Below are 23,033 nucleotides of genomic sequence, written 5' to 3' on the forward strand. Positions count from 1 at the left end.
TGAGTATCTGTACAGAGCTATAAGAAAGTCTCCGCTGAGCAATCCCCGTCCTTCACTTGCACCTTCTCCTGCTCTCCGACTTCCTCTGCTGGTGCAGGCCAGGCCATGGGCTGAGTTACGATGGGTTTTTACCCTGAACCCATGAGTACCAGTTAGAGCAGGTTTCCTTGTCAGCGGGAGCAGTTCTGCCTTGCTCAGAACTGCTCTTCTATGGGATCTGAGGTGCAACTCCTGCCGCCCAGTACGTACCATACTGCCATTGCTCCTAACAGGCCACGGGCTTCCTGGGAATGCTGCAAGGCCAAAGGATTCTTCTGGCTTTGGCTGACTTCTTGGCCTGCCTGGAGCTTTGTTTTAAGTTGTTCAGCTGTAACAGCAGTTTTTTAATGTCTATATGTTTCACTTCTGCTTAGCTTCATAAAAATTACACTTACGCCAAATGATTATACATAGATAATCGTAACAAGTCATTTATTCTATGTGGAATGAACTATTTATAAACTTAGCTTAATGCTGTAATGAAACAGAGATGATAGCAGAGCATTGGCAGTGGCGAGATACAGCCATGGGATGATGCCGAAGACTACAGAGCCAGTTACTGTTAGTTAAAAGATCTGTAAGCTTTGTAGCCAGCTGGGAAAGCCCAGTTTTTAGGAGTAACAAAGAAGTATCTGATATGTTGGAGAGTTTCCATTTATAGTAACTTGTTAATGCTGAACTGCAAACCAAGGTGCTAGAAAACATATAAACCAGCCCTAAGTGCAATGTGGTGCAAGAAGGAAGAAACCATCAAGATTGTACCCCCAGGAAAGAGGAAGAAGGAACCCTTGCCACGTGCTCTTCCCAGCAAAGGACCTGGGATGCTGGTGGCTGAAGTCAGCAACCATCGGACCCCAAGGGGCAGTGGAAGGGCGAATGTAGGAGGGGTAGAAACTGGGAATTGTGTTCCAAACAGCTATATTACTGTTGAGAGCTTTTATGTAACAGTATTTGTTTATTTTCTTTTCCTGTAATAATTAGATCCGGCCTGCTATCAATTATTTGATCAGATTGTTAGGATTTCACTTATACTAACAATAAATTCTTGGCTTTGCATAAAAGGCGTTTCCTTTTGCCTGTAAGAAGACGGTAATTGTTAGTGTTTTCGGATAAGGATGTTCCAGCTGTCCTTCCAGCGCAAGTCCTTGAGTTCAGTAACGGACAGCGAGGGCTCCCCGTAGGTCACAGGGCTGAACGTGCAATAGACAAAATAAACCGAAGAGAACCAGGCTACGATCGATGCACTGAACATGCTCTTGAGAAGCAAAGATCTGGATGAGAGAGGAAAAGAGCAGTAAAGTTACATCAAGGCTGGCCAAACACTTCATCCAAAAGGAAGGCTTACATATGCCTGTCGTCTTTGAAGGCAAAGGACAAAGTGTGGCTGCTGCTGGGAAAAAATCACTGCTTTCCCTGCAGCGGCTTGCCAAGGTGACAACCCTGGGGGAAAGAACAGTGTCACTTTCCTTGTCTATCTATCTCTTAAAACCAGATACCTGCAGAGATGATCGCCAAGGTGCTGTAATACGATGGGAATCAGGAGAATCTGGAATGTGAGGGCAGGCAGGTAGTGGTACAGGAAAAGTGTTTTCTCCATCAGGAAGAAGGGCAGGTAATTCACAGCCCAGCCTCCAACACAGATCCCCCCGGCGGACACCCAGAGCTGCCACGCACCTGCAGGGGACAGGCTAGATCTCAAAAGCACAGTCCCTGGTAACTGAAAGTCTCTAAGAGGTTGCATACTGTCATGGTTTGGGGTTCCCCCCGGCCCCTCTCCACAGTTTCTGCTAATACAACCTTTAACTTAACCACATTCAGCTGAGGGAAATGGTGACATTTTGTCAGCTTTTATGAAGTGCCCACCAAGCTTCACAGCATGACAAGAAAATGTGCTCCCAGAAAGGTCAGCGTAAAACTGCCCGGCCACACAGAGGAGCTGGTACCTCAGTTGGAACAAACACATCAAAAATAAACCCCTCCCCACACAGCCAGCATCCACCTCTTTTAAATCATCACAAAAGGGCTCAGCAGAATCCACATCTGAGGCCTGGATATTTCTTACATCCAGGGAATGACTCAAATATTATGCTGGTTACTATATTGGCTCATGAGGTGATGGTCATACTGCGATAACCATCATCAGTCTCTTCATGGGTTACTCTAGATGTTTGTGTGTCCTCAATAAAAATGACAGGGTTGGGGGCAGGAAAAAGTGCTAGCATCGCCAAGCACATAGTGCAGAAGTGGGGTTTGGGGCCATTAAGGTGTACCAGAACAAGCAACCAAACCCCCACCTCAACACATACATAGACACACAATGAAATCAGACCTTCGGGAATGTCGTAAACCTTTCTCCTTCGTCGTATCAAGTACCACAGGGACAGGCACATGTAGACCACAGCAGCAATGTTGGCTGAAGCCCAGGTGACAACATTCCCAAGGAGGTGGATCTGGGCCTGAAGGAGAGTAGAGGGTCTAAGCCAGAAGCAGGAACACGCTGTCGTTCTTTTAGGTAAATTTAAGTATTACCTACACGTACTTGCTAAATGAAATGTCAGAATGCGCCTGGCTAGTAACCTGAACAAAGCTAGCTGATAAACTTTGCTGCTTTAAAGCCCTTTTGTAATGTAAGTCATTTAAAAGATGCTATTGGAGATGAACTCATCTTCTAAACAGAATCGATAATGGAAACTATTAAAATGCAATTTCCCTTTACAAAAAAAAGTACAAGACGACATGATTTAATTAAACTGTCAAAGCTGTATCTCATGCCAAAAAAATGCCTCAACCCTCAGGGAAAATACATTTTTAATACAGGAAAAGTCCACCCTGGAGCAGCTCCTTAGCTGGAACTGCAGCCCTGCTCTCACTCACACTCACGGAGCTCACATCTGAAGGCTGCTTTCTTCAGCAGGTTCACGTTTACTTCTACTTCTTGTACTTACACCAGAGGTCGGGTGGAGCCAGTAGGCAATATTCGTGTCCATTGTGATCCAGTCGAGAGCAGAGGAGCTGTACTTATGTTCTGTGTCTTCATTTTTTAACGTGAGTATTTTCCACTGGAAAAAGGGTAAACAGAAGGCTTTCAGAATTGGAACCGTGAGAGAGGCATGGGTGGCCAGCTGCCGATGTAAGATGTTAAGTTTCTAACCTGGGAGTGGAGATTTTGCACATCTCATACTGGATACCGATCGATACAGTTGTTTTATTTTGTTCTTATATAATGCACTTGGTGAATTTCTACAGTGTTTGTAAAGGGCATCAACACTACGACTGCACAAACACCACATTACAGTTCAGTTTCAGATGGCTTCTGGGAGCCCAACTGACCTTCCCCCCGCCCCCCCTCTGTTTTTACACAATCACTTGGGTATTGGTTACTGAGTAGCACAGGTCTCTAAGTGAATCATTCAGAAATACTTCTTTTCACTGAGGAAATCAAACTACTCCATCAGTAAGGAATAAACAATGAATCCTCAGGCTCAGGGTCTGCAGAAATGCTCAAGTTCCTGCTCTGTAGCAGAAGGAAAGATGAAGGGAATAACAAGTCACTCACCTGCAGTTCCGTGAACTTTGCCATGAAGCTTAGGTTTTTACTTATGTCCATCTGCGTGGGAGAGTGGAGTTCCACTTCCCTCTCTTTTTGCTCTTGGCCTGGAAGAAGACAGCACAGCTCAGAAATAACGACCTAAGAGGCAGAAAAGCTAGAAAAGGGGAGAGCACATATAATATACCCCTGGCTCCTCACACTTTCGGGAGCCCTTCTCCAATACACAGTCCAACTGCAAGAGCGCTCTAAGGGGATTTGTAAGGATTGTGTCATCACGACTGAGCCAAACCCTGCTGAACACACATACACACGATACCACCTTCCCATCAACATGAAGCGTCCCCCAGTCACAGAAATGTGCTTTGAGAACACGGCTGAGACATACTTTTCCCATATCTGTGCTCCTCCACGTTCCACACCATGCTCTGGTGGTAGCCTTTGGACAGCTTCTCTCCAACCACCTCCAGCTGCCGGTATCCCCACTCAGGTAAAGATGCTCCACTGAGCTGAAAGTCAAAGACGACTGTAAACTTACAGTCCTGCCCATTGCAGCTTCAGGACAGAAGTTCCCGGGGCCTGCCTGAGCGGTGGATGACAGCAAGGGACAGCTAGAAAGCATGTGAAGAGTCACCACACAGTACTGGCTCAACAAATGCTACAGCCAGAAAGTCAGTGATTCTGGCTAACTCTGTGAAGAGGTCCTTAACTATTCCAGCTGCTGTCACATACTACGCACAGACTCAGCATCGATTTCGGAGGCAGTATTTAAGCCCCAGTTATGTACAGTGGTCACAGCCGCCTGAGAAGCAGGACAGCTCTGCATGCTGAAAAGGAATGCAGTATGAGTATGGCTACCCGAAACACATGCTGCTCTTTCGTCACGTTAAACAAGTTTATTGTTTCCCTTTGTTTACTTACTTGGTTATTTGTTTTAGCACTTTAGGTATTTGGGAGCAGAGAGATCTGAAGTTTATGAGATTACGAGAACGGCATGGAGCAAAAGCTACAGGCAAATAAACACAAATCCACTTGCCTTTAGTACTGCAGAGGTATTCACGTGAACAAACCTCACTTCGGACAGAATTGTCTTCCACACGTCTGTGTCAGACTCTCGATTTACAATTTCCTACAACAGAAAGATGTCTTTTAGTTCTCATGTTGTCTCAGCTGTTTTTGCTGGAACATGAGGAGCTCCTCCCTTCCCTTTGACCACTCACCACTCTCCAGAGGTTTTGGGCTGGCATGGAGATGTTATAATCAATATAGCAGGAAACTTCTTGGGAGTGGGGGCTAAGAGGGGCAGCAACATCATGCCTAGAAGACAAGTAAAGTAAGATCCTCCAACACCACTGCCCAAATTCATATAAAAAGCGAACCCATAAAGGTATTGAACTGGCTTAGACCAGATTCAGTAATAAAGCAAAAAGTAATTCATTTATACAGATTACACTGTTTACTCTGAAAGAGAACACGGCCCACTACCAAGAGCTGCCAGGAACAGGCTCAGAGGAAGCCAACACAGATGCCTGCTACGCCAGGCTGAGGAACAAGCACCGATTGTGACAAACAGAGCCGCTGTTCATTGGGGTTTCCAATAATGAACAAATTAAGTTTGGAAGGGGCATAGCAAAAACCCAAGCTCAGAACAACCCTCTTCCTAATCTGAGTGATATTCAAGTACACGCAGACTCGCGTTGGGAAGCAGTCTTTGCAAAACGGGCAAGAATCCGTGGCCGTCAGCCACAGCACACAGGATTCTCCAACACATCTTCCTAACTTCCAGAGCACATCCTTCATGCAGGAGTAAGCCATCAACAGTTGAGTTGACTTTGGGTTAACAGTCACACAGAATACTAAAGACCGGCACCTGCCTGGAACGGAGGCAGTGAAGGGGCAAGGATGAAGGGGACTACTTATTTAGGAATCTGTAGAATGAAATAATGAGTTGTGAATGTGGGTGAAACCACCACTAGCCCCTCTAAAGGGACTAGTAGAGAAGACCAGAAACAGCTAGCAGCCACTGAACAGTTTGTGATTGGTATCAAATCCCACTGCCAGGTCAACTGCAAAAAATAAATAAGCATACAGCATCCTTTCTCTGGGCCACAGGGATGGCTTACAGAATGAACCACAGGAGGTCCCTGCTAGCTCTACCATTTTAAGAATCCATGAATAACAGGCAGGTTATAGTATATCTAAATTGCAAGGGTCACTGTGCTTCAACCCCTGAATAGTTATTCTGAGAGACAGCGACTCAGAATGAGCAGAGCACAAGGAAAGGACTTACGTGTTGAGGTACCGAGTTGTAATGCCATGGACCAGCTGCACGATGTCTCCGTGCCTGACGGGACGGGGTGGGTTACTCACCACCAGCTGCTGCCTGGTGGAGCGATACCCAAGAGGAAGTGGTTACATTCTTCTTTATATATAATGCAACCTTGTCATGACCAAACTGTTAGGTCAAGAATCTGCAGGCAGGGACAGACATTTAGGCAGTAAGATGAGAAATTAAAGCAATCTATAGACTGTACCAGAATGGAAACAAAGCTCATCAAGGCAAAGGTGAGTTAAGGGCAGAATGACTTAGAAGTAATGGGATACTGACGCCCCAGCCATTAGGTCACTGGTCTGAATCCAGGTCAGTCAGGAGCAAGTTCAGGTTAGTCCCACCACACAGCTGTTTGGTGGCTTCTGTGAAATGAGTAAGTGCTTCAGCAGGCTCTGGCAGACATTTGTACTGCGACCGATGTCACTTTTGGCAGAATTATAAGAGAGATCAATCAATGGCTACCTCCACCATGAAGAACAAACTCTGATCTTGCTTCTGGACAGGGCTAACACATGCTTTGGCAAGGGGGAATGCTGCGGTTCACCTAACTGCTGCCTGCATTTTGCTGTTCTATAGAAGGACGTAAAAGCCAGGAGTCTTCGGTTTGAAGAATTTTAAGAAGATACTGGGTTTCTGTAGAGTCCCTGCCTGAAAAGCTTGCACTAGGTACAAACCTTCCCAGTGCAGGTATGATTTATAATGGCACACAGACCTTCTGGCAGGACTTTATGCAGTTCCCAAAGCAACGTAAGAAACCTACAAAAGCAACTTTTTGATGCATATGAAACGGTATTACACAAGGGCTTTTACTGGCAAAACTACACGAACAAAGAGTCCTGCTCTCCACTAACAGTTACAATGGCAAAACACTTGAGCACAAACCAGGCCTCCCAGGCACAGGCACCCATTTGGAATCCCTCCCGATGAGGCAGGTTCTAAAGCTCATCCCACACTTTAAATACAAAGAAATACCCCTTCTGCAAAAGTGATTTCTATTCTCTTCTGAGCCTCATTCAAGTTTGATAAAACTCATCAAGGTGCTCTAATGCCAAGGCTCACACGTTTCAAAAAGCAGAAGTTCCCTTGCATGCAAAGCACCTGAAGAATTCCCACCGGCCTCGTGAGTCTTTAAATTTCCCCTTGTGGCCAGCCCAACCCCCATTCCAGCAGGAGCAGTTCAGACAGAATTTTTGAGCACTCAGTAATGCTTTTACCATATTGAGGAGGACTGTGCAAAGAGCTGCCCTTACTGACCCTGCAGCTGAAGTTAGTTGCTCAGGATCACACACAGCCCCTATGCCCATTAGCAGAGAATAGTCGTCGAATCCAAACTATGCCCTGCTTATGTTTTGGAAGCATAGAAACTATGCTTACAGCAACTCGGCATTTAAATCTCTTGCATACTCACATTCCAGGATCTTTGACAATCCACCAGTTGTTCACATCCTTGAAGGGGTAGCAGGTCACCTGCTGTTGATGGGAACTACCTCGGCCATTCTCGTACCTATACAGAAGGTTGAAAAAATGCCACGGATGTACAACAACACATTTCTGTGCTCAACAGTCACAGCAATACAAACCAGCACCAGATCACCGGCTCCGTTCCTGCAGAGCACAGAGAATCTGTGCGTCTGCAGTGTGCTAAGAACATTTAATGAAGAGATTGCCAGCAACCAAACCAAGACACCTGGACTGGCAGGTGAAGAACCAGAGCATACTTTTACCCTAACAATACAGAGCCAACCCAATTCCTCACCTGATGGGGTAAGTATTCGTGTGAGAATGGAGCCAACACTGCATGGGCTTGCCCAACACGTTCCGCAGAGTAATCTGAGAGCCGTAGGCCACCTCTAAGGGCTGACCCTGAGTGATTCGAGCCAGCCCACCCTGAGAAATGTAACGATAGGTTAAGTGGAAAGAAGAAGAAACAACCCAGAGGCTATCTAAATTCTATTAAGAGTCACCTGTCACTACCATAGCAGTATCTCAGCACAATGGCTTCTCGATTGGTTGTATCTACAAAAATCAAGTCTTGCAGCACCACGCCCATGAGACAGTAAATACAACAATGCCTGAAAGACTACAGGGACTTAGGCAATATCCTTACAGCCATGCTGTTCTAGAAGACAGGCTAAGCACTCTTCTACAGATAATCATACTATCGTCCTGTAGTATACGACAGAATCGCTTGGGAGTTTAGTCCTGTATGTACTTCTTTAAGTTTCCTGTATGAAGGGACAAATCTTCAGCAGAAGAGTGAATATATTGCTCTTGGCTCACTAGGAAAAGCTTTTCCTGTGTTATTAGGATTTCAGTCATTATTATTTCATTTTAAAGCAGTACTACAGCAGTAGTTAAATGTCATAAAAGGAACGAATATGCAGAATCAAAGGAACAAGCTGGCACACCTTTCTTCTAATAGTGAACACAAGACAGATCTCACCCTCTTCTCCCCTAACGGATTAGTTTCATGACCACACTTCCTTTACCTCTAAGCTGGCTTGGAAAGCACTTGTCATAATCTGGTCATGAGGCCCAGAGCGATACAGCAAAGTCAAGTGAACATAGAAGAAGGACAGGTACATTGACACTGGGATGATGATGAGGGCCAGTCCCCTAGCTAGAAAATGCCACATCAAGGAAACCTAGAAAAACAGAGAACTCACTGGTTTCATGCTCCAGCTATTAAAAATACCAGTGCACTTGGCTTGTTTTGTTTGTCTTTTTTAAGTTTCCCCAACCACCCTCATTCAGTTATGACTTCGTGGACAGCTGGATAACTTCCATGGAAGATTTGAACTGGAGTTAGCCGGAGGTATGTGAAACAGCATACACTTTGAGCCACAAATCACCAAGACATGGATAGGAACAGAAAAGCCAGTCACATACATACGTTTTTCTTAAACTTAACTCCATTTTCCCCAGCAGCTGAGCTGGGAAACTGTTCTATGACAGGACGGTTTGCAGGCTATAGTGAGGAATTTCAGTACAAAAACTAGCTACTGTCAGCATTGTTATCTGTGGGCTTGCAAGGGTCCTGGCTGGCTCCTGTCCTGGAAATTTACACATGATGTATTTTGCATGTTACACTACCTACATTTGACAAGTTCTGGTCTCCTATCATGTGCCAGAAGTGGAGTCCTGCAATGGCCAAGAGCAGTATATAGGTAAACAGCCCCATATATTTCACTCTGAGAAGAAAGTGCATAAAAAATAAACGTGGTTAAAAACTGCACAATTACCTGATACAAGAAAAAACATTTGAACTTTCTCTTGAATGGATGCATTACAGTTCAAGGACTTAGATCCATGACTGGTTTGGTACAACATAATTAAGCCTCAAGGCTTTGACACCAGAAGGTATCACTTGTTTGGCAATTACATTAAATAACTGCAGTGACAAAGAATCTTCTCGATAACAAAGTGGCAGGTGACAAAGCACTGAGTCCCTAAATTCAGACTTACTGAAGCTTGAGGTAACTAGGAGGGAGGGATGAAATGCAGATGCAAATCTGTAACATAAAGCCATCTCTGAGAAACGCTTTTTCTTCTTCCCAGGACAGTACCCTCTAATGCCTGGTATTGTCCACTGTGAATTTACATCCCCTCTACAGAAACAAATCAATTCATTAAAAAGTCTGCTCAGAATAGCACCAAGAATCAGTCTTCAAAATCCAAAGCCCCACTGACACCTCAGATGGCAGGCAGGAAAGTCAGCTTTCTAAACCAAAGTAAGACATCATCACTTACCCAACTGCACAAGAACAAGCTACTCCAGTCAACAGAAGCCAAAACCACCAGCTTCCAGAGAAGAAACTTAAAAAGGACAAAGGAAAAGATCTTATGGTGAGATCTGAGCGCCTTCTTAGGGTCCTGAATTCAGGTAATTTAACTTGCAAAAATCTTGCAGGATTCCGCTACTCCTTATTTTACTCAGAGTATCAGAGTACCTCATTCCAAACCTACCATGCCACCAGCTCTCAGCCCCGACCTACAGGGTGCTGCTAAATGTATTTCTCTGTATCCTGAAAAGCAAACCTGGACACTACCTGCCTTCTGATACCACAGATAAAAGAAATGTATTAAATCACTTGCTGGGCTCAGTTTAAAGATCATTTTACTTTACAAAGATTACTTTGATCCTCTGCAAGGATCAGAGAGCATGTGAAGTCACAAGAAAAGTGACAGAGATCTCTAAATTCAGTGCCTGTAAACAGTAACAAAGGAGCATTAAGTGACCAGTTATCATCACTGTTTCTGTGCACAGAAGGAAACCTTTCAATAAAAAGATCTGGGTGGGCAAAGGAGTGCTCCCACAGGATTTTATTTTTATTGTAAAATAAGAAAAGACAACCTTGCTGCCAGTTAAAACAGCCTTTAACACTGCTAAGAAAAGAAAACTTCTGGTGTAGCCATATGAGAGGTCAAAGCATCACATTTTACAGACAGATGAAGTAAGCTGCAGAATGGTGAAGTGACTTACAAAAAAACCCAACAGAGTATGTGACAAAATAAAAGTCACCACAATAATATCCAAAAGACTGGGAGACAATCCAGTTTTACCTGTGCCTTTGCAAATTGTAGAACTTCAGGTAGGACAAAACTGCCAGTAGGATAAAAAAAATCAATATTGATTCCAGCAGCATGAACCTTGACTGAGTGATCAAAGAGTTCTCTGTTGGAAAAAGAGAGACAGACATAAAATTAGAGAAACTTATGTATAGGCAAGTGCTACCTCAGATAACTGCGTTATTATCCAACAGAAGGACCTGCCCCTTTAAGGACAGCCAATTCATTTGCAAACTTACTGCCTGTAATAGGGAGGTGTTGGGTTTAAAGGGACAAAAATCTTCCGTCAGGAGCAAAGTACATGGCCATAACTGTCTCCAATGACAAAGAGGTGGGAAAGCAGTAAAATCTGTCAGGAGGCAGATAAAGGTGCTGTGCTTGCCTACAAAGGCAAAGAAAATCAATGCTGGGAAACCCAGAGAGGTGCTTCTCAAGGTAAAGAGAGCCAAGGCAGTGACCTCAGCAGGCAATGAGCATGATGACAAATCTTGAAGAAAGGGAGCTGCAATGAGCTGCTTTGTGCAGGATTCCCTGAGCCAGAATCAGAGCAGCTGGTAGCTAGGAGAGCTTTCTCTTACCAGGCTGCTAAAGGGCTGTTTGAGAGGTTCTTTCCCTTTCAGGCAGCTGCCAGCAGAACCTCAGAGAAAACAGGCTGAGTTATACACACCAGAACAGTGTCAAATCATGGTGCTAAGGACACAGACTGGTTTGCTGCAGTTTGGAGATGAAGAAATTTGATGAGCTCTGACTGTAAGTAGGGTCATCCTTGCTGTTAAAACCAGTATGTTGTAACTCATCCTGTAAAGCTCTGAGGAAGAGAGTACGTGTCTCCTTCGATGCAAGAAAAGTGGTTTTCTACATCCCCTGTATGAAGAATGAGGCCCAGGAGAATAATCTTACCCAAGAGAATCAGAAGAGCAGCTCCAAGTGCAGCACAGTGGGAGAACTGCAGTTCTACCAAAATCTGGTATGCTAAAGGCACACAGAGAGCACCAGCCAGTGCTGGCAGGAGTCGCAAGGACCAAACAGGAACGTTCATGCTGTATTCTGAAATAGGAGACAACAGTGATGCACAAATTTGGAAACTATTAATTGCAGAGAAGACGGATCAATACAGAACTCCTTACAACTACAACAAGTTACTGAATCTAACTCCTGCTCTTCCTAATTTATTGTCCATCTTGTACTGCTTAAACTGTTTTAACTGATTTAAAAAATCTGTGCTACAGAATCATACTGCCTTAAACTTCTGTTAGAGACCTGCACAGGAATTTAAGAGGAGAAGTGAAAGTGTCAGATAAAGTGTTATTTCCACTAGTCAAGCAAAAAGAATCCGTCAGCCGCTGAAATACTGCTTATTTTCTGAAAGCAACGAGAAAGTCAAAATCAGCTCTTACCAGCTCCAATCCTGTTCCATAAAAAATTTCCATCAAATCCTCCTAAGTAACCTACAACATAAACAACAATTCAGAATTTCCAGTCTCAAAACAAGTATAAAAACTGGTGCTAAATTGGTCCCAGAACCATTTCCCAAACACACAGCTTTCCCATGCATGAAAGCCCACTTTCCCAAAAGGGTCTCCTTCATACTGTTTTGCCCACAGCAGAGCTTAACAATGTGCAGAGGCACGAAGAATATAAATTGGGAAAAACAGATTCTCAGTGACAAAATTACACATATATTTAATCTTTCCTTCCCGTACAGACACTTCTATGTTGGGTATATCTCAGCTACAGAAAGGAACTCAGGCCTGAAAGTCTGCTTGTTGCCTACTATTTCTAGTCACTGGCAGTTCTCACCTTACATTTCTCTTTATCCAAAGGACTGGCTAACAGTGAGGTAATGGATACGTGGCTTCATCACTTTCCCAGTACTCATGCAATAGACCCCTAACAGTACTAAGTAAGAGAAATCCTAATTCTCGCCACATCAGAGTCTCTCATCTGTCCCGTGCTTTTCCCCAGTAACAGGATCTGAAAACTCGTTTCTAATCAGCACTCCTCTCTTCCACAGGAACAGGCAACAGACACTTCTCAATTTCAGGAGCTGCCCTACCTCCCAAAGCTAGCAGCATATGGCCAAAAGGCGGGCCGCTGTCATCCACAAAGAAGATCCTCTTCATGTAGAGTGAAACGAACTGGCCATAATAAACTTCATCAAAACTGAAACACAAGAGGCAGTAATATATCAAATCTAATGGGAAATATCCTGCAGGCTACAGGGATACTAAGAAAGAAAACACTGTTTTGTTGGCAGAAAGCAAAGGATACAGTGCAGCATGGTGGCCTTGCCCCTTTGCCTTCCCTCAGGAGTATCTATTAGGGAAACACTATCACTGTATTTACAAAGGCTGACATCAGGCAAGCTCTACACTCCCACTCCTGCATTCCTGCCCACAAATGTTTAAAAAACAAAAGTCTGTGTCATTCAAGTAGAAAATAAACTATTCTACTCACACTACAGCCCTTGGATAGGAAAGCCCCCAAAGACGGCTTAGTAATCCCATCACAGTCAATGCTATGAGGTTCATATTTATCTCTGCAGTAACCACAATCGGCTTCTTGAGAAATCCCAACATCCTGTCAAAAGGTCTGTCCAAACCTTCAAGAGCAAACAGAGAACAGCAACAGTCACCCTTCCACTCAAAGCTAGCTGAAGATCATTTGACAAAAAGCAAGCACCACTTACTAGCAGCTCACAGTAACTGATCTTCCAAAGTTCTCTTGCTTTCCACATTTATGTGTTTTCTGCTGTACCTACAGGAATAACTATAAAAATGAAGTTATTAAATAACACACATAACTTTTCATCTGCCCTGCTTCTACATGCGTATGGTTCTCTGCCATCAATAGTAAGTTAGAAACTCTGCTTATTCTTACACTGGTTCTGCAGAAACACAATAGCTTCATTCAAGCCTATATTCTGCTTTGCACAAAGCAAACCTCCCAGCCCAAATTGTGATGTTAGTGATAGGCAAACCACATGCTCAGGCACCAGGCTGCTCAGGTAGCTTAAAAAAACCAAAAAACAGAAGAAGTGTTACTTCCTGGCAAAATGAACATATTTCTTGGGGGGGGGGGGGGGGGGGGGGGGCAGGGGTGTGTCAGAACTTGCAAACATCCTGTCTTAAAAAGCTGGCTATTGGAGCATGGATGCAGGTGCTGTAGGGCTCTAGCACAGCCTAGGGGGAGCAGCGCTGTACATTCTCACCTCAATACAACTGAAAATTACTAGAATAAATCCATCTGCTTAGCTTTGATCACGGCAGAACAAAGCAAGAAGCGAGCACATCGCCACCATCAAGCACGGTGCCACCGTCCTTGTTTCTCACTACCTACAAAACAAGAGCGCTGGGTGGAAGACCTTTTAAGAAACCCCTTGCAAAGCTGTGCTCTCCACCAGCACTGAGGATGCCACACCACTGCCCCAGGTGCAGGACCCAGGAGCCAGGCCATCACCTCGCAAGCCCTGGGACCCCAAAGAGCACCCTTGATGGGTGCCATGGGACCCCTTACCCTGATGGAAAGGACCTTGCTTCTCCCTGCAGCACAGGCAGCTCCTGAACCCTGGGGCAGGAGTGCTGCAGCACCCCCCACCAGATTGCATACACCTCCTCAACAAACCATTAAGCCCTCTACCACGCTCTGCATCTCGTTCTGTGAGCCTTATGAGGGGGGTGTAGGACCACTAACCCCACCCCCAGCCTTGTTCCCCCTTTTGAGCTCCGGGGGGGTGGGCAGCAGGACCACTGACGCCACGCCCAGGCCTCACCCTTGACACTTGCAGGGTCAGCAGGACCCACCAGCCACCCTGTACCCAGCCCTGTGCCCCCCCCCCCCCCCGAGCGATTTTTGGGGCGGCACCGCACCACTAACCCGCCCCCAGGACCCCACCTCCCCGAGGTTTATGGGGGCAGTGGGGCCACCAGCCACCCCCCACCAGGCCGCGTACCCCGGCCCTGAGCCTCGCGGGGGGGGTGGGGGTGGGAGGCAGTTAGTGGGTTAGCCCCCACTAACCCTGCCCCCAGGCCTCGCCCCAACCCTTTGGAGCCTTACGGAGGTGAGGGGGGCGCGGGACCCCCGGCCCCACCGTGCCCCGTGGGAGGCCGCGGGATCCTCGGGCCCTGAGGAGATGGAACCCCCCCTGCTCACCGGGGGTGGGCGGGACCATCCGCGCGCCGCGCCGCGCCGCCGGATGTGGCGTCAGCTGCACGCAGCGCCGCGGGGGCGGGGAAAGGGAAGAGCCCCGCTGCGTTACCACGGCAACGGGCGCCATGGCGGCCCCCGCAGCCCCGGTGCCAGCCGCCGCGTCCCCGTCATGGCCGCGCACCGGCCCACCCCCATCCCTGACAACCCACCCCACCCCCCAACAAACCCCGTAAGTCTTCGACCAAAAGAAGCAGGCCAGGGCCACGCAAATTTGAGAAAAGCATAACCTGCTTTATTTTTTTTATTTTTTTTTTTATTTAAATAAGGAGAATTCTTTCATATGGAAAGAGCTAATACAATCACATATTTGAAAGGAGAAACAATAGGTACTGAAACGAGGAAAAAGGGCAATAAGAGTGTGCCGCAACTGGCCTGGTGATTCCGTAATTCGAGTTCCGGTCCAAGTAAAAGTTTCCAAAAAATATAAACAGGTTGCACGTTACACAATTATCCATCGTCTGCCCTTTCAAATATCTGGTCTACATGAAAAGACAAAGAGAGGAAAGGCCAAAAAAAATTTTACTATACAGGTCATGAGGTTAAAAGCTTTAAGGAGCACAATATCCCCTTGAGAAACAACAAATGCAATTCATACAGAACCAGAGGAAGGATTCCAGCGAAGGACAACGCCTTGAGACATGCTAAAGGGTGAGCTGAGCGCCTCACTGCTGCTGCTGTGATTCCCAGGGGAACGGGCAGGGCCCGCTTGAGGAGCCAGGACAAGCCATTCAACCCCAGGGGGTGTCTGTGGCCACTAGGAAAATCTGGTGGTCTTTGGATTAAAATAAACAACAACAAAATAGTAGTTGGACGGCTGCAGTCTGTTCAGACAGCAGTTCCGCTGCTTCGGCAAAATGCACCTTTTTCTGTCGATGGGCCACAACTAAGTACCCTGATGCCTCTTGTAAAGTGATTTGTATTCACGAATGCAGCTTTCTCACAAGGAAACTGGGCTGCTGTACTTGGAAAATAACCCACGCTACAAGGAATTAACCTGTGCTTAACCAGCCACAAGCAAAACAGAAGGTTAACAAAATGCAACAGAACAAGATCTTGGCATGCAGTGATGCTTGCTTGAAAGTGAATATAGTAGCCTGCCAAAAGGTGAGACATAGCAAAAATGCTAGGCTCGTTTTTTAATATATATCTATAAATACACAGGAACCACAGGGCAGCTTGTAGCTTTGCAGCATTCTTGCAAGGAAACTGTTAAATGGAGTGCCTCTGCATGAACACAAACACGTATGGGAGTTCAATGGGCTGCAAACACATTCAGAGTTACCGACGACTGTACAGCTGTCACGTGGCAGAGCCAGGAGCGAATTATGGAAGATCAACAATAATACCTGTTGCACTGGTGACTGTGCTGCTTTCGCTCGTCATTTAAAAATATACTGGAGCACTTTTTTTTTTTTTCTTCTTCTTTTTCCTTCCCTGATTTTCTTTTTGCTAATTTTCATTTTTTTTTTAATCAAGAGCTAAAAGTAGGCTGAACCAGAGAGGAAAGCAGCACTGAATGCAGCTGCTAGGCCGTGAATCACTGCGTACAAGAGAACCGATTACGCATGTGCTTCAGACCTTCAGCTGAACAAAAAGCAGTGAAGTCAGCCTCTGAATATTTCTGCTTCACCCATTGTTGCTGAAAATATGGATTCCACCTCTCCCTCCCACTGCACACTGCACCTTTCCTAGCAGAAGGAGCCTGCAATTTGGTAGCTGATTTCCAGTCAAAGCAAAAGCAACCTGCAAAGGACTAAATCATCAGGGCCTGGCCCTTCAGCAGTGGAGACAGCAAGCAGAAGTATCCCCCTATAAACCATACCCACATTCTATATGTCTCCGTTCTCCTCTTCCCCAAGCTGACTTTTTGTATCAGCGTACCAGCACCCCTGGCGTTTCTGCACCTTGAGGATCAGAGGCTTTCCTTTTGACTCAAGAGCACCACAGACTGCACTAACCTTGTACTAGCTTTAAACAAACAAACAAAAACATATGCCAGAGAAGAAGGATATTGCACCATAGAAATCTGGGCTCTGAAACTGCTTTCCATCACACAAAACTCTGTTAAGTGAAAGAGAGTCTTGCCAACTGCAGCTGACAGTCACGCAAAGGTGAGGAATGGAATGAAGCTCACATGCATTTCTTGGCCTTTCCTGCACAGAATAATTCAGACATAATATATAAATAGAGCCGTGAAACAATTACTTTTTCACCTAGACCTACAACATCAAATACGTATAAATAAATTCTAGTGTTTTATTCTGTTGGGGGAAGGAATGGAAGGGTTAAAAGAGAAAGAAGGGTGACCTTTTTCAACAGGAAGTGTTGTACTTCTGATGGCATTTACACCAGAGGGACTGCAATAACTTGTATCTAGCAATAACCCAGTTTCTCCAACAATTTGACCATTTTAAAGTCATATAGGTGGGAGGAAAGAGGTTAGTGTCTTTGTAAAGCTTAAGTAGTGTGTCTAGGGTAGGAAAGAGATGAGAAGAGGGGGCTCGGATAAGTCTCTTTAGCCATTAAAGATTCTGGGCTGCTATTAGCTAGGGCCAGCTGGGCAGAAGGATAATTAAAAAAAAAACAAACAAAAAAAACAGACAATTCTGTTGTTCATGGTATTCCAAGGAAGAAAATAGAAAGGGGGGTGAGGTGACTTACTGGTGGAGCAATCTTTGGAAAATGTTGGGAGCAGGACTAGCAGATGAGGATGCAGGTCTGGGAGATGTCTGAAGGCTGGGGAAATATTTGTCACTAAATCTCAAACCCTGTACTTTAAGGAGGACACTAGAGAGATGCTGGCACACTCTGCTCTGAAGTTATAATCCATAAAACATGAGGAAAGAAAGAGCTTTTATTTTTCTTAAAGTACCATCCTATCCCTTTCCCTTTGGGTTCTCTGCCATTGTCAATGGGGACACCTGTGGAGAGGGGACATCACTATGTCTAAGTTAGTTTAGGTTTCTAAGCTCTTTAAAGCTACTGTATAAAATTCTTATTTATACCTAGCTTAAAACTTAAAACGCGTCCCTAGAAAGTTATGAGGGATCTTTCCCAGAAATGGGGGGGGGGCGGGGCGGGGCAGGAAGCAAACGAAGAAACAAGAGCACCTTTCAGATTCCCTTCCCAAATACATTCTTTGTTCAAAGTATCATCTTTGGAACCATCACCAAACTACTTGCTGCCACCTAGCAGAGGCAGACGGCACGGCCAGTTAGCAAGCTAGCATCTCCTACAAAAAGGTTTTCTTTCCTTCACTTCAAAGTGACCAGCCTACTTTACATTTTGAAAGAGCTAAACAACACAAACCAAGTTAGCTGAAAGTAGTTTACTTCAGACTATCGCCAGCTGAAGGACTCCAAGCACTTTCACAAACTTGTAAGTCCATCCTAAAAATCTACATACACGCGCACGCACGCACACACACACACACACCCAAAACCAAACAGCCGAAGAAATAAAACTCAACCCTCTCCCACTAGGACCTTCCTTTAGAGATCAAGTACTGGGGAGGAAGAGTGAGGTGACGATACTGCATACACGCTATGCGCAACTGCATCGAAAGTAAAGAACCCTTTGCTGTTCATCTGGGGAAGGAGAGCAAAAGGATGATTCCAAACTGCCTCTATAACCATGCGCTTCCAACACAAAACGGGAGGTTCCAAGTGTGCTAAAATGGCTGCTTTGCAGGGGGGCTCCCTTAGCAATGCATTTCTACGCAAATTTTACAAAAGGCCATGAGCTAGAGGAACGGAAAGCAAGACTCAGGGGAAAAGGGAGAAGAGCAAAGCTTGGGAGAGCAGCTCCAAGTGATGAACACAATATAGAACAAGTCTCAGGAGACATGAAGAACTGGAGTAGCCAAGGTAGGGAGCATAAGAGAGCATCACAACTACAAAATGTAGTCCATACAGACCCGTTGGCTCTAACCAACTCTTCTGACCCATGTGCGGTGAGATTTTTTTTCCAACAGATTTTTACATTTTGTAAATCTATGATTTACATTTTGTTGTGTGTTTGGCAGTCACCGAAAAATCCCAAACTCACAAAAAAACCCCAAACTAGATTCAGATGAGCTTGCAACAAAATTTGGTGGGCTTTTTTTTTTTTTCCTTAAAACGAAAATGTCGTATTTTGTTGTGCACAAGGCACCCCAAAGCTACAATTAAAGTGGTGCAAGTTTCAAGATTAATGCACTGATCTACTATATTTAGTACACATTTACTTCTAACGCAAGCACTGCTTCTAGCTTAAAACAAAAATACTGAAAATTAATGAATGCTGTAACTGTCCTGTTATTTTTTTTAATCACATAATCTGAAAGGCTGAATCATCTGGGGAATATATACCCAAACAAACTCAATTTAGAAGAGTCATATAACTCTCAACGTAGCACAGAACTGTATATAAAACTAAGCAGAGATTTGTCAGAATATAATTTTAGCTGAAGGGAATTCTCTTCTGGAAGGAATGAGGAAAGCAGAAAGAAGGGGGGAAGAAAATGAGAGAACATAGAAAAGTTCTACTATAAACAAAGATATAGCTTTTTTGTAAAAACCTCAGCTGCCTTTAAAATGAAAAACCTCAAACTAACCCCTCTCCCCCAGTTGCCACTCTGCTGAGACAGAAGTAGGGAAGGAGAAGGATGGGCTTTGCCAAGTGAGCAATCACAGCTACCTGTGGATGGGGCATGGGGGGAAAAAAAAAATGGCTCAAGCCACTTAGAAGTCACATGGTTGGTTTGTTTTAAAGCAAGCAGGTCAATGTCATATCCACTGTTTCAAACTGCTTTGTTGGGAGAGGGGCTTGGATGATTTTGCTGTAGTCAGTCAACGTGGGGTGGGGAGTAGATCTGGTGAGATTTTCAGGAGATCCAGTGGGGTCCAGTCTAAGCTGCAGGGTCTCTCAGGCAGCAGGACCAGCTGGGCATCAGAGGTGCTCCTAGGCCTTGCTTTCCTCCACTTTGACTGCCTGAGGTTTGATCGCTCCCGTGCGCACTGGCTTCATCTGGTTTGCGGAGGCTGTTTCTTGCAGCTTTACTGCTCCCAGATTGGCTTTATTTTCATCCACCCGCTGCTTTGCCTGCTGACATACAAAACCAAAGCATTAGCTAGCACAGAGACCTCTAGGCGAGCATCATTCATGCCAGGCATCAGATTTGCTACAACATTCATGTATTTTGTATATTGTGTCACCCTTTGCTGTCCTGAAACACCTCACATGTAAGGACCTCAAAGTGTCTCACTTGTCTGGCAATGCAAATAACCCATAAAAACTCAACAACAAACATGGGCACTGTAAAACAGGTAATCCTCTAATCTTTCCTGACTTGCAAATCACACAGCATTACTCTTGGACTCAGTACACACCCACCTACCCACTCTCCCTTGCAGGGAAAACAGCTCCCACGTATAGTTTCAGCACACAGGCCTTTCTGCCACTCCTCTTACGTTCAAAGCACAAGCATGACAGTGTAGAAGAGCAGATACTGCTGGGTCAAACAAAGTACTGATGTACACTACCTGTTGTACATAGTGTCCTTGCACAGAGCCCATACTAACTGCTGGTCCAGATGGCTTCCCGCTTGGGCTGGCAGAGCTAGGCCTGGAAATCGAAGAGTCGACAATATTCATGGAGTAAATTCTACAATGGAATGAGAATCTTATTCATGTGTGAAAGAAAAAAAGCAGCAGAAAGCAGCAGTAGACAGGGCACAAGTCTGTGCTGTGCGGATCAGTGAGCTCCCCAGCCCAAAAGACAACACACGAATTGGTTAGGAGAAAAAAAAAATAATAAAAGTAACTGCATGTCCCAAAAGGTTCCATGACCTGAAAGTTTGGTGTGTCTAGACATGAGCACCTCTCACTTTGAGGTAACTACGCTGGAGCTGAAAAAACATTTATTCAACGGTCCTCAGATTTTCCACCTTACGAAGAACGCACAAAAGCACACACCAATTCCAGTTTAAGACTCAGTAAACAAGTAACTTTATGCACTTCCCCCAGGCACAAAGGGCCAAGCCAGATGCTCACTGGCCCACACCCAGAAATGAAAGCCACAATCATGCATTTTGATGCAAGTATTTGGATTACATTTAGGCACATTCTGCACATGAGAACTCCAGTGAATCTCATACAGGAATGATGCATGCACCATGTCACTGCAAATGGGGAACGCTACTTCCTCCCCATTCTGACTACAGAGGTTAAGTTTTGTAAATGTTTTACCTGTACGCATGTGGGGATGGTACAGACCCTCCAGAGGACATACTCTGTTTACCATCAGAGAAATGAAATCCTTTCATTTCCATTTGGGAGGACTATAGAAGAAAACGAGTGAGAGAATATCATCTTTACAGTCACAAATCACTCATTACTTCATATAAACACTTAAGCCAAATCTTTGCCCTTCTACCCATCCTGCCCATTAAAAGAATAAACATTTTTCAGGTGAAGAAAGTGAGGCTTGTAAGTGAAATAATCTGCTTGTATTAAACCAACAAGCCAGCAGCACAAGCAAATACAGAACCTGGAAGTTAACTGCTGTGCTCTCTCCCCTATAATAGACAAACTTTACGAATCCATCAAACCAGACATGACATTAATATACCTACTCAAATGGACAAGCTTCACAACAGTGTGAAATATCTGGGCAGTATTCCAACTGTGTCTGGAGTTCACCACCCCTCAAGCACTCTGGGGAAACCTGTGTAAACATGTAATAAAACTGGAGACTCCAAACTGGATCAAGGCAGGATGCGGCTCCCTGGAAACAGAATGATGACCAACCAGCAGCAAAACCTGAAAAACTGCTGGCCTGTGCGTTGGAGATGAGGGGAAAAGGGCTCCTTCATTTTAACACCAATCCTTGGCTTTGATATTCAAGGATCCCAAACAAGCCAGTCTCCCCTTTAACGAGCAAGATTAATTTGCAAAACTTCAGTGCAGGAGGGGTTAATGAATTGCAAGATGAGCACGGAGGAGTTAATCCTTACCTCCCTGCTGGTAGCAAGGACAGAAGGCTGGGATCCAGGAGGGAGGATTCTTCGGGGTGCTCCTACAGGCAAGTTCTGCCCTTGAGGAAGCTGGATGGACTGTGGCAGAATCAGGGGCTGCTGGCCAGAGCCATAGCGGGGCAGAGGAAGCTGGGAGCCAGGCACAGGCATTGTTAGCTGTGTGATAAGGACATTTAATTAACTTAATGGCAGTAACAGCCTTTGATACACTGTCTCCTAATACCCTGAAAGCACAGCACTGCTGAAAGGAAGCTCACACTGCAGTCTGGCACAGAATAAATGCAAATCAACGTTAGCAGAGGGACATTCACACTGAAATGCACGTTCTGGTAGTGCTGCCAACACCCTATCAGCTGGGCTTTTAACACTGCATCGATTCAACATAACTGCACTCAGACACAGGGCTTTCCTCCTTGCCTAGAACCTTCACCCAGTTTTTTAGTCTTCCTCCTGGTCACTGCATGGGTGTGTTTTCTCGATATGATGGCAGCATCAGACAGCTCAGTGTGAGGCATTTTGTTTGCAGCTTTGATGCCCAAACCAGAAAGTCTGCTACACTTTCATGCCAAAGCATTTTGAGGACTGGATCTCTAAAGAAAGTGATGGTGACCTCAGCTCTATGTTCTGCAGTGAGCTTCAAACTGATGATGGTAGTAATTAAGAGTAATTTAAAAAAAAAAAAAAAAAAAAAGCAGCAGCTCGGGAATTAAGAGCCTCCTGTTCCCTCTTGATTCATCTTGCAGTTCTCACAACTGCTGAAGTTGGGAGGTTCTATGACAATACTTTGTAATATATAAATAAATAAATCTAAGGCTGGCAAAAGAGACCAAGTTACTAGCTTATGATGGATAAAGCATTTCTTCAAATATTTAGTTTGCCAGCATTCTCCATATCTTCCTCTCTTCCTCAGCTAAGTTACTTTCAGGATTAACTCTGTGTCAATCACAACATACAACCCCCTCTCTATACAAAAAATAAACCTTAACGTGTTGCACAAAATAAATGTAAGATGAGTTTAATGAAAGTATCAAGCTTGTCCAGAGAATCAGAACACAAATCCACAAATAAGGCTATGTGCACAGTAGGATTCAAACTCTTTATCTGAACCATGCTTTACAAAAACTTTTTCACACAATGAAATTTTTGTTAAGATGTTGCCAAATACATCAGCAGAAGTTGTAAATAAGACCTGGGTAACAAATGAATTAAGAAGATAGATGAGCTTTTAACAGAAGGTGCTAGTTACCCTGGAAGCAGAGTTACATCTGGAAATGACTGGGATTTGGCTCTCAGAAGAGGCACTTTTAGGAGAACTACTGGAT

General features: G+C 44.9%; 2 protein-coding genes across 24 annotated transcripts in view; both read right to left on the reverse strand.

The window, feature by feature from the left end:
* Positions 1-443: 443 nt before the first annotated feature.
* POMT1 (protein O-mannosyltransferase 1) lies at positions 444-14,668 on the reverse strand. 9 transcript variants are annotated; one of them, XM_037399641.1, is made up of 23 exons: positions 14,544-14,668; positions 13,699-13,822; positions 13,368-13,498; positions 13,177-13,256; positions 12,945-13,089; positions 12,544-12,650; positions 11,885-11,935; positions 11,388-11,534; positions 10,482-10,593; positions 9,669-9,734; positions 9,016-9,109; positions 8,408-8,563; positions 7,675-7,805; positions 7,327-7,422; positions 5,877-5,969; positions 4,807-4,903; positions 4,623-4,715; positions 3,975-4,095; positions 3,596-3,693; positions 2,985-3,098; positions 2,369-2,495; positions 1,536-1,713; positions 444-1,310 (listed from the first exon to the last, which is right to left on the reverse strand). In XM_037399641.1, exons 5-23 carry the CDS (start codon positions 13,064-13,066, stop codon positions 1,136-1,138), a joined length of 2,178 nt encoding a protein of 725 aa, XP_037255538.1. In that variant the 5' UTR covers positions 13,067-13,089; positions 13,177-13,256; positions 13,368-13,498; positions 13,699-13,822; positions 14,544-14,668; the 3' UTR covers positions 444-1,135. The 9 variants fall into 9 exon arrangements, with proteins under 9 accessions (XP_037255538.1, XP_037255542.1, XP_037255543.1 ...); XM_037399645.1 differs by lacking the exon at positions 13,699-13,822; XM_037399646.1 differs by lacking the exon at positions 13,368-13,498 and having other exon boundaries at positions 13,177-13,244.
* A 238-nt stretch (positions 14,669-14,906) lies between these two features.
* Positions 14,907-23,033, reverse strand: part of PRRC2B (proline rich coiled-coil 2B) — a 53,117-nt gene continuing 44,990 nt past the window's right edge. For 6 of the 15 annotated variants that reach the window (XM_037398964.1, XM_037398962.1, XM_037398963.1 and 3 more), the window contains 4 exons: positions 21,691-21,867; positions 20,924-21,015; positions 20,219-20,339; positions 14,907-19,781 (listed from right to left, as the gene is read on the reverse strand). In XM_037398964.1, coding sequence (XP_037254861.1) covers positions 19,638-19,781; positions 20,219-20,339; positions 20,924-21,015; positions 21,691-21,867 — 534 coding nt within the window. In that variant the 3' untranslated portion in view covers positions 14,907-19,637. The other 9 variants (XM_037398967.1, XM_037398966.1, XM_037398970.1 and 6 more) reach the window with 6 other exon arrangements.

The sequence above is a fragment of the Falco rusticolus genome, chromosome 9 (assembly GCF_015220075.1).
Source record: "Falco rusticolus isolate bFalRus1 chromosome 9, bFalRus1.pri, whole genome shotgun sequence".
NCBI classification, from domain to species: Eukaryota; Metazoa; Chordata; class Aves; order Falconiformes; family Falconidae; genus Falco; species Falco rusticolus.

Coding starts and splice junctions, on each gene's coding strand:
- POMT1 (XM_037399647.1), bottom strand. CDS start 13,066: ATGTTGGGATTTCTCAAGAAGCCGATTGTGGTTACTGCAGAGATAAAT. Junction 7,806..8,407: donor CTTTCCAAGCCAGCTTAGAG/GTAAAGGAAGTG, acceptor TACATTTCTCAG/GGTGGGCTGGCTCGAATCAC. Junction 4,716..4,806: donor CCCAAAACCTCTGGAGAGTG/GTGAGTGGTCAA, acceptor TTTCTGTTGTAG/GAAATTGTAAATCGAGAGTC.